At 31.4% G+C, this 13391-nt stretch overlaps 2 protein-coding genes across 2 annotated transcripts; one reads left to right on the top strand and one right to left on the bottom strand.

Annotated features, from left to right (window-relative positions):
• The first annotated feature begins 425 nt into the window (after positions 1-425).
• Positions 426-2551, top strand: LOC114711155 (peroxidase 16-like). Its single transcript, XM_028895509.1, has 3 exons — positions 426-671; positions 773-964; positions 1814-2551. The coding sequence occupies exons 1-3, from the start codon at positions 462-464 to the stop codon at positions 2384-2386; spliced, it is 975 nt and encodes a 324-aa protein (XP_028751342.1). The 5' UTR covers positions 426-461; the 3' UTR covers positions 2387-2551.
• A 1766-nt stretch (positions 2552-4317) lies between these two features.
• LOC114711148 (uncharacterized) lies at positions 4318-7085 on the bottom strand. Its single transcript, XM_028895499.1, has 3 exons — positions 6648-7085; positions 5523-5764; positions 4318-4972 (listed from the first exon to the last, which is right to left on the bottom strand). The coding sequence occupies exons 2-3, from the start codon at positions 5760-5762 to the stop codon at positions 4415-4417; spliced, it is 798 nt and encodes a 265-aa protein (XP_028751332.1). The 5' UTR covers positions 5763-5764; positions 6648-7085; the 3' UTR covers positions 4318-4414.
• Between the last annotated feature and the right edge of the window lie 6306 nt (positions 7086-13391).

Below are 13391 nucleotides of genomic sequence, written 5' to 3'. Positions count from 1 at the left end.
TATAGTTACACATATTAAATTTTTTATCAAATAGTAATTCTAGTTAATACACACAATTAACAATGTTATTTTAGGAAAAACGATACTATTTATTAAAACCAATAATTTAAATAATTTTCTTAGTATACTCGAATTAGTCAACTAGTTATTATAATAAATACAAAGCTAGTATATAATATCATGGTGGTAAGACGCTACTTTGGCAATAAATAAATCCTCTTACAGTGGCTTGTATCAGCCTCATCTTATACACTCACGAGAGAGCCAGACTGTCTGTGTACTGAAGCAGACTTTGGATATATATAAAATACTCAATTTCCTAAATCATCTCCAACTATTGAGTTTTGACTCCTGAATTGATTTGTCATTACATGTTACCTTGTGGAACTATAAATAGAGGGCACACGCAGAATCCTGATGAAGCATCACCAACACAGAAGAATAAAAGGCAGCCGGCAGCCATGGAAGCTCCAAGGTTGGTTGTGGTATTGTCTTGTCTCTTGCTGCTGCTAAGTGGACGTTGCTCGGCTCAGCTAAGGAAGGGATTCTACAGCAAAACATGCCCTAATCTCGAGAAGTATGTTCGTTCTGCTGTATCAACCAAGTTCCAGCAGACCTTCGTCACTGCTCCTGGCACTCTCAGACTCTTCTTCCACGACTGCTTCGTTCGGGTCTGTTATAGATGCATACATACATAGATCATTCATCTTTTAATTAGTTTTTTATATATATACTGACGAATATATACTTATATATACACACACGAAAACAGGGATGTGATGCATCGGTGTTGCTGGGGCATAAGAACGCAGAGAAGGATCATCCAGATGATATATCTCTCGCCGGAGATGGGTTCGACACCGTCGTCAAAGCCAAGGCTGCCGTCGACAGGGATCCACAGTGCCGTAACAAAGTTTCATGTGCCGACATTCTTGCTCTCGCTACAAGGGATGTCGTCAACTTGGTATTGATCTCTCTCTCTCTTCTTTATATATTTAACCCTCTCTTCTTTATATGTTTAACCCTACCCCACTTATAGCTTCATTTTAATTAGTTTAATCTCTTATAAATCAGAGTCCTGCCATCCTTATATATAGTTATTTTTACCCAAAAAAAAAAAACGAACCAATGTTTATCCATTCATGTGCCTGCGCACGTCAACTTACCTGCTGAAAGTGAAAGTTTCTTATCACAAATTTGTACGGAGTAAGTTTTAATATTGTTCATCCTCCTTACACCCTTATATATTTGCTGTCACATGAGTAACACCAGTTTGAAATTCCAAACTGTACTTCCAGAAAAGACAATCAAGTCTTTCGAGAGAGAAAAAAGCATGTGAAACCACAAAACTACTTTCATTATCCAATATAAGAGCTAGTTAATTAATTTGAGTAGATTAAAAAAATTTATTAAATTAATTATTTATTTAAATATGTATTATCTTTCTTAGAATAACCTTACTAATAATATGTATTAACTAAAATTATCATTTAATAAAATCTTTGACATGTTCAATTAGTACAATGACGACTTTAAAAAAAAAAGACAAATATGAGAGACAATGTAGCTGGAAGTCTTATATTTAAAACCAAATCGAATGTTAAACTATCTCTTATATTAAGTATTGTATAATTTAAATTTGTACATATACCAAAGCAGACATTAAAAAAAATGTAATGGGAAATACAAACAAACAAACAAATGAGAGCTGCTCGTGAGCCACATGCCTACGACTTCCAAGCTTTAGTTGTTTTGTTTGATACTGTTTCCTGGAATCTAATACACACACACACACACACACATAATGGTGCAGGCTGGGGGGCCCTTCTATGAAGTAGAACTGGGAAGGCGTGATGGAAGGATATCCACAATCGCCAGTGTTCAACACAGTCTTCCTCAACCTTTTCACAATTTGAATCAGTTGAACTCTCATTTCTCCAGGCGTGGCCTATCTCAGACTGATCTCGTCGCATTATCAGGAGCTCACACATTAGGATTTTCTCACTGCAGTAAATTCTCCAACAGGATCTACAACTTCAGCCCCAGGAACAGAATAGACCCATCCTTGAATCTTCAATACGCTTTTCAACTCAGGAACATGTGTCCCTCGAAGGTTGACCCTAGGATCGCCATTAATATGGACCCTGTTACTCCCCAGAAATTTGATAACCAGTACTTCAAGAATCTTCAGAACGGGATGGGTCTCTTCACTTCTGACCAAGTTCTCTTCACTGATGGAAGATCTAGGGCTACTGTTAACTTGTTTGCTTCTAATGAAGCTGCTTTTAACTCTGCTTTCGTTTCTGCTATGACCAAGTTGGGAAGGGTTGGAGTTAAAACTGGAAGGCAGGGTGAAATTAGGGTTGATTGCAGCAGAGTGAACTAGAAGTAGAGAAGGTGCAATCGTGCTATTTAATCGAAATTTTTTTTTTCCGTTCTGGGTTTGATAGGTTTTTTTCTGGTGCATTTTGTAATAACCACAATTCTTCATGATCTCAAGTGTTGTGAAGAAATTGGTTGAGAAATAAGATATCATATGTTGGTTCTTTTAGTCTAGAGAATAAAATTTTAAAGTGAAATTTGTTTTGTTTCGGTAAAATTACATAAGATTACATGGACGTTCTTTTTATTTTTAAAATACATATTTACATTTTAAAAAAATTAGGAATATTCTATTAAAAGTTCCAAAATACTCCTTTTTTATTTGTAATTATATTAAAAAATTTTAAATTTAAATAAGCATAAATTATATTGACTAACTCATCTCTTATCATATTGAAGGAAGAATTGGACAAAAAGAATATGAAAAATACTAAATCTCAAATCAGTCTTTATTCATATACCTTAATAATAGGTTTAAATTACACTTGATAAGAACATAATAACACATGTTTATAAGAATTCCTAATTTAAATTAGTATTTATCAGGATTTTTTATGAGATTTTCGTTATATTCAATCTCTATCTTTTTATGAAAAATATTGAATTTCTAATTCATTAATTTTTTAACATACGTGTTTAAAATATTATTTTATCCAATTTATATATTTAAATTTTAAAAATTAAAAAAGGAATAAGTTTACACACCTAAAAATTTAAACTATAAATAAAAAGTAAAATATATGTGCATTATTTTTTGGGTAACCTAAATAATTTCTAAAGCTATTTTGGTTTGATTATTATGATTTAACCATCAATTAGATGAATGGAAATAAGATCTTGAAAGTAGATGAGACGTTTGTATTATATAAATATTGATTTAAAGAAAGATTTATATGAGTTCTAAATATAATGGAGTATAGTAATTAAGATGAAATAGAGAGGAAACTATAGTGTATTTTACTATTAATTTTAATGTCTTTTTTATTTCTTCTAAATGCAAGTCATTTTTAAACCCTTCATCGAATTATATAAATAATATCTTTTTGGTGCAATAATTTAAATAATTAGTAAATAATCCAATAAGTGCATGAGTATGGGGTGACTTTCCTTTTCTTTTCTTTTCTTTTGCCAACTGGGGGGACTTTCCAATAGTTAGATTTTTTAAAATTTATATCATAACTATATATAACCATAGATGCTATGATTTGAATTTATAGTTCACGAATGAAATTTTTGAAAAAAAAAAAAAAGGTGGGAAAGCACAGGCATTGACTTGGTAAAAATGGGGGATTAAAAAGCACGCAACAGAACAGAGTCACGTCAATGGTTTGGTGCAGATGGGAATATGACATTATAACAGGGTTGTTGTTTCCGACAACTTTAACTATTTGCTTTCTCCGCTCAGCTTTTGTCCACCCCTCCTTCTCCAAGTACTACTTCCCTTCAACATTTCTCACATCATCTTTTTGACCTCTCCATTCAAAAACCAGAGTATTGTTTGTTATATTATGCATTAACTTGCAGCTGCACAACAACAACAGAGGATCTCTGTTCTTCATCAATACCGCTGTCCCGATCAGATCATAATTCGCAACATTCTTCCAAAACTCCTTACTAAACTCGAAACCAAGTAACCAGTTTTTGTGTAAAAGCAAAAAAAAATGATGCATTTTGTGACTGAGTGGCTTTGATATAAAAGTGAATAGCTCAGTGACAATCTCCTTTCAGGCTACCACAGTATAATTACTGCATATCAGGATTAGTGTTGCAACCCCACTTCAATTCAGTGCAGTTTGAGACATATTCTTTGAGAAATCTTCGTATATTTGATATTCAAACTCTGCAAATATCATTGGATTGAAGAAGAAAATGACAAATGCTATTCATCATCACTAATTATATACTGAAATGGAACAGAAGATGGGGGTGGTCTGGTAGACAAAGTCCATTTATTCATATAAAGTAAGAACTGATCTAGCAAACATAATTCATGAACCATAGAAAATCAGTTAGTCCATTAAACTAAAAACTTCTATCTAAGCTTTAAACCTTGAGAAAGCCAATGTGACTCCTTTCTTTCCTGTTCAAATGTGACGCTAGAGCTGCTCATTGGGGTAGTGGGATCACTGCATTCTCCTATTCTATCTGATTTAAAAGAGCCACAGAGGTTCAGCTTCCTGGTTAACTCAAGCACATGAGGTTTCGCATTCCTCTTCTTCTTTGTCTCATTGCCTCCACCGATACTTAGTGTCAAGTCCAATTCTACTTCTTCATCAGTGTAGGAACTAGGGCCCGCTTCGCCTTCATCCAAGGTGCCTTCTTCAGCAGGCATTTCAAGATCAAAACCTCTTGCTTTTTTGATGATTATGTCTTCTGCTGAGCAGCTTCCAGTACTCCTATCCCTTGAACACATATCGTCTTTGAAACTTTGGGCCTGGAAATCTGTAGCTCCATTTGGATTTTTTGTTGTTTCAGGTTGGTTCTTACCTTCTCCATCGATGGGGTTCCATAGTTTCTTCTGTTTGATTTCCTTCTTCAGCTCATCCATCAGCAACTTTTGCACTCTGTATACTCTGTGTAGTTCCTCAACCTGCATTTTTATGGAATCTTTTTGTTAGACATTATTTATCAAAGTTATCCATAGGCCTTCATTTGACAGTTTCACCTCTTTAGACTGAACTCATTTTTGAAAAGATATCACTATATCAGAAGGTACGATGGACCTCTGCCTTTTGGCCCTGACATATCGCTTAGCAGCTAAACAGACTATTAGAGATTCTCAACGTCTAGATGGGTGAGACTTCAGACTGAGACTATCATCTCAGACGAATCCAAATTATAATTATAATATTCATAATTGTTACAACTAAAAGAATCAAACATTTGACAGAAGCATTTTGACTTACAGAGAGGCTGCTTGGATTTAGACCATTGAATAAGCACGCAACTTAATTAAAGAATGATAAAAGGCAATGAATGAAAGAAAGAAGCATATCAGATAGACTGATCCTGACATCATTTTGGTACAAGTATCATGAAAGGTAACATAAAAGAAAGCCTCAAAACTAACAATTAAAAGAAACAAAAAGTTAAATAAGACATTTGCTTGACTCAATGACTGTGTATGATTTCCAGGATACCTGGTGTTTGAAGATGTCTTCATGCATCTGCATTGTCTTTCTGATGAATTCCAGGTTGTTTCTGTCAACCATTCTTTCCATAGGAAATTTGAGGTTCTTGGTTCCAATTTGGTCAACCTTATTGCTCAACCCGTTGTTCTGATAATTTTCCCACACATCCACACTCTTCGCACTCAAATTCTTGCTGTCTACTGAGGTTGCTGCTAGAAGATTTACAGAATATTCAACTTTGGTCCCCATGCCTGAATAATAAAATGCAGAGTTGTTAAGCTCTTTCCCAACATCATCACACTTTGAGCTGTGCACTTTTTGTTGCCCCAGCGATTGAAAAGAAAATATTTACTTTTATGGTACAAGCGCTTGAAAAAGTGAAGTAGATTAGAAAACCAAACCAAAACAACCCTCCTTTCTCTGTTTTTCATGTTACACTCAATGGGGTTATCATCTCGAAAATCTAAAATGTGAAACGTGAGAACAAACTTTAGTTAACCAAAAGTTTAAAGCCTAATCAAAACTCAAAACTCAAATCCCAGGAATATTAGGACCCAAAACTAGCCAACAGACAATTAGGCTTATGTATCCGTTTCATCGTACTGTCTGTGATAGCCGTGTCTTGTATGTTTCTTTGACGAGTAACAAGAAGAAACTAGAAATAATAGCACATGTTGAAAGTTGAAACTTGAGTCCTGAGAATAGGTCATGATTAGGTTTGCGTCTTTAGCTTATCCTTGATTCAGCTAAAAAAGGAAATGATACTAGTTTATCCCGTGAATGATTATCCAAAAGTGAAGGAGGAGGGAACAAAAAGAATTGGCATTGAAACATTCAAAAGGGTAATCAAACATTGCTGGGGTCACAGAAGAAACAAGGAATCTGGCCGTTAGGCATAGCCAAAATAGTAGCCTTCAGCTCCTACTCCTAGAAGCTAGCCTCACATATTCAAAACCAAAAAAAAAAAAAATCCCACTTCTTGTTCCTTATATAAGCTTAAACCTTTAAGCCTCTACACACCTCCGCTGAAGACACTCAAACAGAGACTGAATAAACATCACACGGCAAGAAAGAATTACAGCATGAAGCTTTCACAGTTATGGGAAGAAGTTATAATACACAAACACAACACACCTGAGATAAGAAGCACCAGAATTGGAGGTTTCTGTGATGAATCTCATTGAACATGCTGCTGCTTGAAGGGAATACTTTTACCCATAAGTCACAGTTTTGTTAACAGAACCAAGCTTATACATAGTGAGAGAAGGAGAAACAGGGGAGTTATAAGTTATAAGCTATTCTGTGAGGGTTGTGGAAGAATCAGTAGTGAGAGAAGGACGGATTATTCTAAGAAGTGCATGAATGAAGGCCACCTGATGATGATGGAGTCCTGAGAAGGAAAGCTCAGAGACAGCGGAAAATCTCTTGGCAGGTCAATACCATTCCATTGTTTACTTGTAAACAAGAAAGCCACCAGCTCTAATTAAAAAGAAGCAAAAACAGAGAATCGTGGGTTTAATAATTCAGGCTTGACAGGCTGTGAGAGGAGGAGGAGGAGGAGGAGGAGGCAGGCAAGAAAAGAGGAAAAACATTTTTATAAAAAAAAAAAAAAAACTTAAAAAGGCCGAAGGAGCAATGTGTCTGTATGTGAATGAACAAGTGCCTCTTACCTGTGTCATATTTAGAGAGAGAAAGAGACAGACGGATATATATATATATATATAGTATCCGTATAGGTGATATTGTTTTTTTTTTTCCTTTTTTTTTTTTGTATATACTTGTGCTTCCCTGTAATGTTTGGGAAAGCCAGGGGACCACAGAGTTTTAACTTTTATGTGTTTTTTTTTTTTTTCATTTTTGGCAAACACAGTTATAATTGACACAAAGGATAGTTTACAAAATGTTGGGGGAATACTACCTGCTCTTAGAAACATTTAAACCATAGAAGTTTTTCCCTCTCCTGAAAATATACATGGGTACTTCCAAAAAAAATATAATTACAGTATTTTTAAATGATATTTTTTATTGAAAACATTAACTTCGTATTGACTAATCAATTATAATTACCGTAGTAAAGAGTACATTTTCAAAAGAATGAAAAAAAATTGAGATCATCTAAAATGTTTTTATTTTTAAAACATATATGAAAACTAAACATATCTTAAAATGAAATGTTCTTCTATAATTTGGTGTTGAGAAATTAAAATTGGATACTACATAAATGAAGTTAAACTTGAATGTTTAAATTGAATAATTGAATAACATCCTCTTGGTTTTAGTGGGAAGAATTTTGACTGTTTACTATTGAGTTCCATTTTGTATGAATGCAGAAAATGTTTTTAAAAGAGTTATTCCTAATTAGATCCAACAATATTGAAATTTGATCTAGTCATATAGTATATAAAAAAAATTGAATAATTGAATAATATTATTGTATATTATAGAATAATTCATGTAAGAGGAGATCCTAATTTTTGTTTTTTGGGGCTTGGCGAGTGGCAAGGCATTCCAGACATAGGGTGTGTTTGGGTGACACTCCAAACCATGGTTTGGGGAATAATCTACCCAAACACCCCCTCCAAAAACCAAAACCATGGTTTTGGAAAAAGCAAAATTTTTTTGCTTTTGGAGAAAAAAGGGAGAGTGTGAGGGCTTATATGATATGTATCTTGTTATTTTTTTTATAAACATATTTTTTTATAAATATATTTAATCTTATATTTTATAAATATATATAAACATTAATTATTTATTAATTATATTATCTTATGTATTATTAATTATGTTGGTAAAAAACATATTATTAGCAATTTTATTCCTTCAAATTAAAATATATTATAAAATCTATTTTTTCTGTAATTATCATATTAACTTATGTCTTTTTTTTAGTAATTTGTATATATAAAAAGTGCTTCTGATAACAACTATCCAAACACTCTCACTTCTCAAAATCACTTTTTTACAAAATCTATTCTTCACAGAATCTATTTTTCTCAGAATCTATTCTCCAGAATCACTTTTCCAAACCACGGTTTGGTTTCATCCAAACACACCCATAGTCATTGTCCAACAACTAAACATCATCAAAATTCAACAATCAGACAAATTTACGTTATCCAATTCCAATAGCTTTCTCTCTGTTTTTATTTTTTATTTTCATTTTTCTTTCTTTCATTAACTTCAACCTCTGGGATTTGATTATTCTTTTCCGTACATGTGATTTCGTCTAAAATTTAATGAATTAATGTCTAATCAAATTCTAATTAACTAATTCAGAACTAAATCCAGATCTCATTGGGATTCCCCATCATCACCTTTTTTCTCGAACCTTGTGATTTTTCATGTTGACTACTTCCTCTTCTATTTTATCAAGATTTTGCATGTCTCCTTCTCTTCTTCTCCTAGAATTATTATTATTATTATTATTATTATTATTACCTCCGATCTTAATTATGAGATTTTGTTTATAGATCACAAATAAAATCTTATAATTAGAACTAAAGAAAGTACTCCTCCGGTCCTTAATATAGGATCCAATTCTTGAGTTGGTTTTCGTCCTAAATATAAGACCCATTTATCATATTTATCAATTTTCTCTAAATTATCCCTATAGATACTCCCTCAACCATAATCAAATAGAAGAGGGAGATGAGGTATTAAAAAAGATGATTATGGTGTTTTAGGAAAAATGTGTCACTTTTTTTTATAATTAACTAACTTACCTAACTTTCTTAATCTAATCAAATTAGTTAAATGGGTCTTACATTAAGGACCGGAGGAGTATTATTTATTTTCTTATCAATATCATTCAAGTAAATATACGTTTCACAAAAGGCTCATCTAGGAATCAAAGAATGTGCATATATCTATGAGACAGCTGGAAAAAAAAAGTAAGAAAAAGATAGATTGGTCAAATGATGATTAGATTTAGATGCATCGAATATAAAATTGATGAACTAGACATTAATGATAAAGAAAGGTTCACAATTTGATTTGATGATAATTAAATAAAATTTTGATCTAATCAAGCATTTGCTATAAAAGCCCCTAATATTTTCTAACTTCCTTATTAATAAGCCCCTAAAAAGTCCATCTCATGACAAATTAAATTTTCTAACTTCCTTATAAGTAAAAATTAGAAAAAGCAAAAAAAGGAAAAAGAAAATCACGATCATAATTTTGCCATAAAAGCCAAAGTGCAATAAAGAGCTCAGACTAGAAATAACTCATTGAAAGCTTTCAAGAATGAGGAATCCCGAATCCGACATGTTGACCCGCAAATATCTGAACTCCACGAATAATAATTTATGTTTCTGATCATTCTTAAATAATGCCCATAATATTTCTACTCTGTAGGTTTCATATTATTTGTCATAGAAATATTGCTTCTTCTTTTTTATATTCCATAATACTTTTCAATTTAGCTGGTAAAAAAAATATTTTTCATCTATTCAAAATTCCAAAAATATAATTTTTTTTTCTTAATCTCTATAAAAAAAAATTTTCGCACAGAAAATATAAAAATGGAGATTGTATTATTTTATTAAAGAAAAATTTAAACTGCGCGGTTTTTGGTACACATACTTTGCTTACTTTCATCGTACATGTGAGTACATGTGAGTATATGCATAGGCCCTAATCCTGGTTCTATTGTGTCTAAATACAAAACTGCTCCCTCTGTTCTTTTTATAAAGAATAAAAGCGTTGTCATAAGAAATAATTTACTTTTATCTAACAAAATTATTGTTTATTTCTGATTATACTTTATTAAAAAGAATTAATAAATGAACTACTTTAGTAAAATTTCATGAGGGTATTTTTGAAAAAAAAACACATTCTGTCCATCCATCAGCACATTTAAATGTTTAGCTAAATTAACCTACTTTTCTTAATATTAAGAAAATAGGTATTTATTCTTTTAAAAGAATAACAGAGGTCCTATATATTAAAAAAGGACAAAATGAACACAGAGAAAAAATAGACATGGTACCAAAATTGTGTCATTCAGAATTGTCGCGCGCTTTTGTTTCCTACAACAATTGGTGCAGTGAAATAGTAAGGAAAGGATAAATAAATAAATAATGCCCATTAATTTTGATTAATAAGATAATAGGCTTAGCTTGAGTTACAAGTTTTTCGCTTGAGGGAATATTAATTAGTCAAAATTCAAAGACATAAGAGATCATGGCCATACATAGAGTCTTGTAAATGAGTGAAACCCCTGTTTGTTTAATTTGCTATATTTAAAAACTCACAAATGGGGTTTGATTTATCGAAATAAATTAAGTGTTACAAGCCTGTCAAAGTTGGAGATGGATCATGTGTATGATCTTGGCCTGGGGATTCATGAAGGTTGAGTTAAAATAAAGAAAGAAAAAGAAAGAGAGATAAATTAATTAATTAAGTAATTAATTAATGGGTTAGTCATGTGAGGATTATTGATCCACAAGGGAAGAGAAACTCTTAATTAATTAAATTGTAAAAGTAAGTGTATGCAGAAGATTATATATAGTATCATATATACATAGAGAGATGGGCTATTACCAGTTTGTTGGAGGGATTATATATTTGATGATATTCCCTATGTGATTATATTGTCTGTTTCCTAATCCCATTTATTAACTTATTATTATTTAGATTTCAGAGACACAGATTCAATTATAGGTATAGAGATACACAATATGTCTAATCCAGGCACATAGACTTGATCAAACCAGTTGTGGGATTCTCTGCTCTAATTCATATTTAGTTGTGAAATCCAAGGATGATATGTGTGTGTTATATATGTTGTTGAATGAAGAATGAAAGTGGGGTTTCATTTAAAGGCATACATTGATTATGATGCTTGCATTCTTAACAATCTTTTCCTGAAATATGAGTTATAAATATTGATTTAAATAATTGTAAATTCAAATGTTTCAATATAAATAATATATTTAACTTTTATGTATAACCGCTTAGAACTAGAACTACCTGAATCCATATTTGGCAACTCTTTTTTTTTTTAAAAAAAAAAACTGTTACTGATTTAATTTTTTAAAAACTTAAATATCATTGCCCCATTCTTAAATCCTCCTCCCTGGTTAGCTCAAAATTAATTTTTTTTATAACCAGTTATCGTGTCGAACTAAGTTTGTGTTGGATTCTTGCCTTACAATTACAAAATGAAGGCCTTGTAAGATTCATGACAGCATTCTGATTATATATTAAAACATCTCATATCTTGTTTATATATGGAAATTGCCCTTGTTCAAATGCATGCACAGGAATATTCAATTTGAATATTCCTTTACAAATTGAGTATAAAAGAGCACAGATCCCCCCCCCCAAAAAAAGAGAAATCTATGACTAAATGATACATGCCTTAACAAATAATATATGCTTTGTTAATGACAAACAATTTTGTTCCTATGTGATATACAAATTTCATTAACATTTGCTTGAGTAGTAATACAATTCAGCATTAAATTAAACTTTTGAGAATATTTCGGTCATGTATAAAAAATTACTTTTATTGAAAGTCTAATAATAAAAAAAACTACTTACAAATCTAGTCTAGTCTTTTATTATTAAAAAAAAAATAATACACTCCTTTGTTTGCATCTATAAGACATTTCCAACTTGTTTAAACTTAAAAAAATTTAAACCTCACTAATTGGTTTTTAAATTTTAATAATTTAATAATTTTATCTTTATTCATTGTATAATAGTCTATAAAATAATAAATTATAAGTAAAATTGTATGCTTATACAAGAAATTTAATAAGATAATTTATATTAAATAAAAAGCACTTCCTCCAGTTCAAAATATAAGCATATAAAGTTTGAAATCGTTTGTTTCTTTTTTTACAAGCTATAATTTGGATTTATCTAATTATTTACTACATTCTTTTCATTTTCATCCTTAATTAATTATATGACTCTTTCATCTATTTTTTTTTACCAATTCTCTCTCATCTCTTTTTTTGCTCATTCTCTCTTTGAATTACCTTCTCCATGAATAAGAGTATTTTAGAAAAATAAATTATATTTTTTTTATATATTTATTATCTTTAACTAATTTTAACTGATCTTTTAAAGTTACATAGGTCAATTATTTGATATTTATATTTTGAACATGAAGAAATTACTTTTTTATTACTGTGTTGTAAATAAGATGATAGAAGTGTATATATTGAGAATATAATGACAAAACATGGGGTGATGACATAAAACTCCATGGGGATCTCAATCATGCTTATCTATAAAAAGGAATCTAAAGTGGACCCAATTGGGAATTTTAAAAATGGAAGACTTAGAATTTCATCAAATGGGTTGCCACAATAAGTGCTGCAATACACAATTATCCCTCTGATTCATATAAGATAGTCATTTTCACTTTGCTCCTTGATAAGGCAGATCCAACACAACATGGCCATATAAAATGTGCCTCAGGTGGGTTCCATCTGGGTCTTTGAAAATGACACGTGTCGCCATCCCAACCGAGCAAATGGGGTTTGATCATGGGTCAGTTTTATGATAATGACTTGATTGATTGTGATTAGGAGACTGATTAAACAAGCAATTGACCAATTAGATATATAGCTTTTGGTGATTGATGCTGCTAAGTTAATATTGAACTCTGCTTTCTCTTTTCCTTTTCTTCCCCTTTGCTTCACATAGAAAACTCCATCACATCAAACTCACGCGCCTGCTTTTTGTTTTTTTTTAATTTTTCTAAACAAGGGAATTTTATAATTGGGAAAAACTCTCCCAATGATAATTTTATTAGTGAGAATGAATTTATAAATCTTGATAAATAAAAAATATTAGTCTTGTATAAATTTTATGTATAGAGTATCAATATTCTGATTGAGGTCATTTCTCACTAATAAAATT

The sequence above is a fragment of the Neltuma alba genome, unplaced genomic scaffold (assembly GCF_004799145.2).
Source record: "Neltuma alba isolate B1F8T4 unplaced genomic scaffold, ASM479914v2 tig00011280_pilon, whole genome shotgun sequence".
NCBI classification, from domain to species: domain Eukaryota; kingdom Viridiplantae; phylum Streptophyta; class Magnoliopsida; order Fabales; family Fabaceae; genus Neltuma; species Neltuma alba.
The sequence above is the reverse complement of the archived record's forward strand: the minus strand, read 5'-3'. Positions and strand labels throughout refer to the sequence as shown.

What these genes read in the sequence shown, in the direction of transcription:
- LOC114711148 (XM_028895499.1), bottom strand. Translation starts at nt 5,762, where the DNA reads ATGGGGACCAAAGTTGAATATTCTGTAAATCTTCTAGCAGCAACCTCA. An exon ending in AAGACATCTTCAAACACCAG is followed by an intron (nt 4,973 to 5,522) that starts GTATCCTGGAAA and finishes ATAAAAATGCAG; the next exon opens with GTTGAGGAACTACACAGAGT.
- LOC114711155 (XM_028895509.1), top strand. Translation starts at nt 462, where the DNA reads ATGGAAGCTCCAAGGTTGGTTGTGGTATTGTCTTGTCTCTTGCTGCTG. An exon ending in TCCACGACTGCTTCGTTCGG is followed by an intron (nt 672 to 772) that starts GTCTGTTATAGA and finishes ACACGAAAACAG; the next exon opens with GGATGTGATGCATCGGTGTT. An exon ending in CAAGGGATGTCGTCAACTTG is followed by an intron (nt 965 to 1,813) that starts GTATTGATCTCT and finishes ATAATGGTGCAG; the next exon opens with GCTGGGGGGCCCTTCTATGA.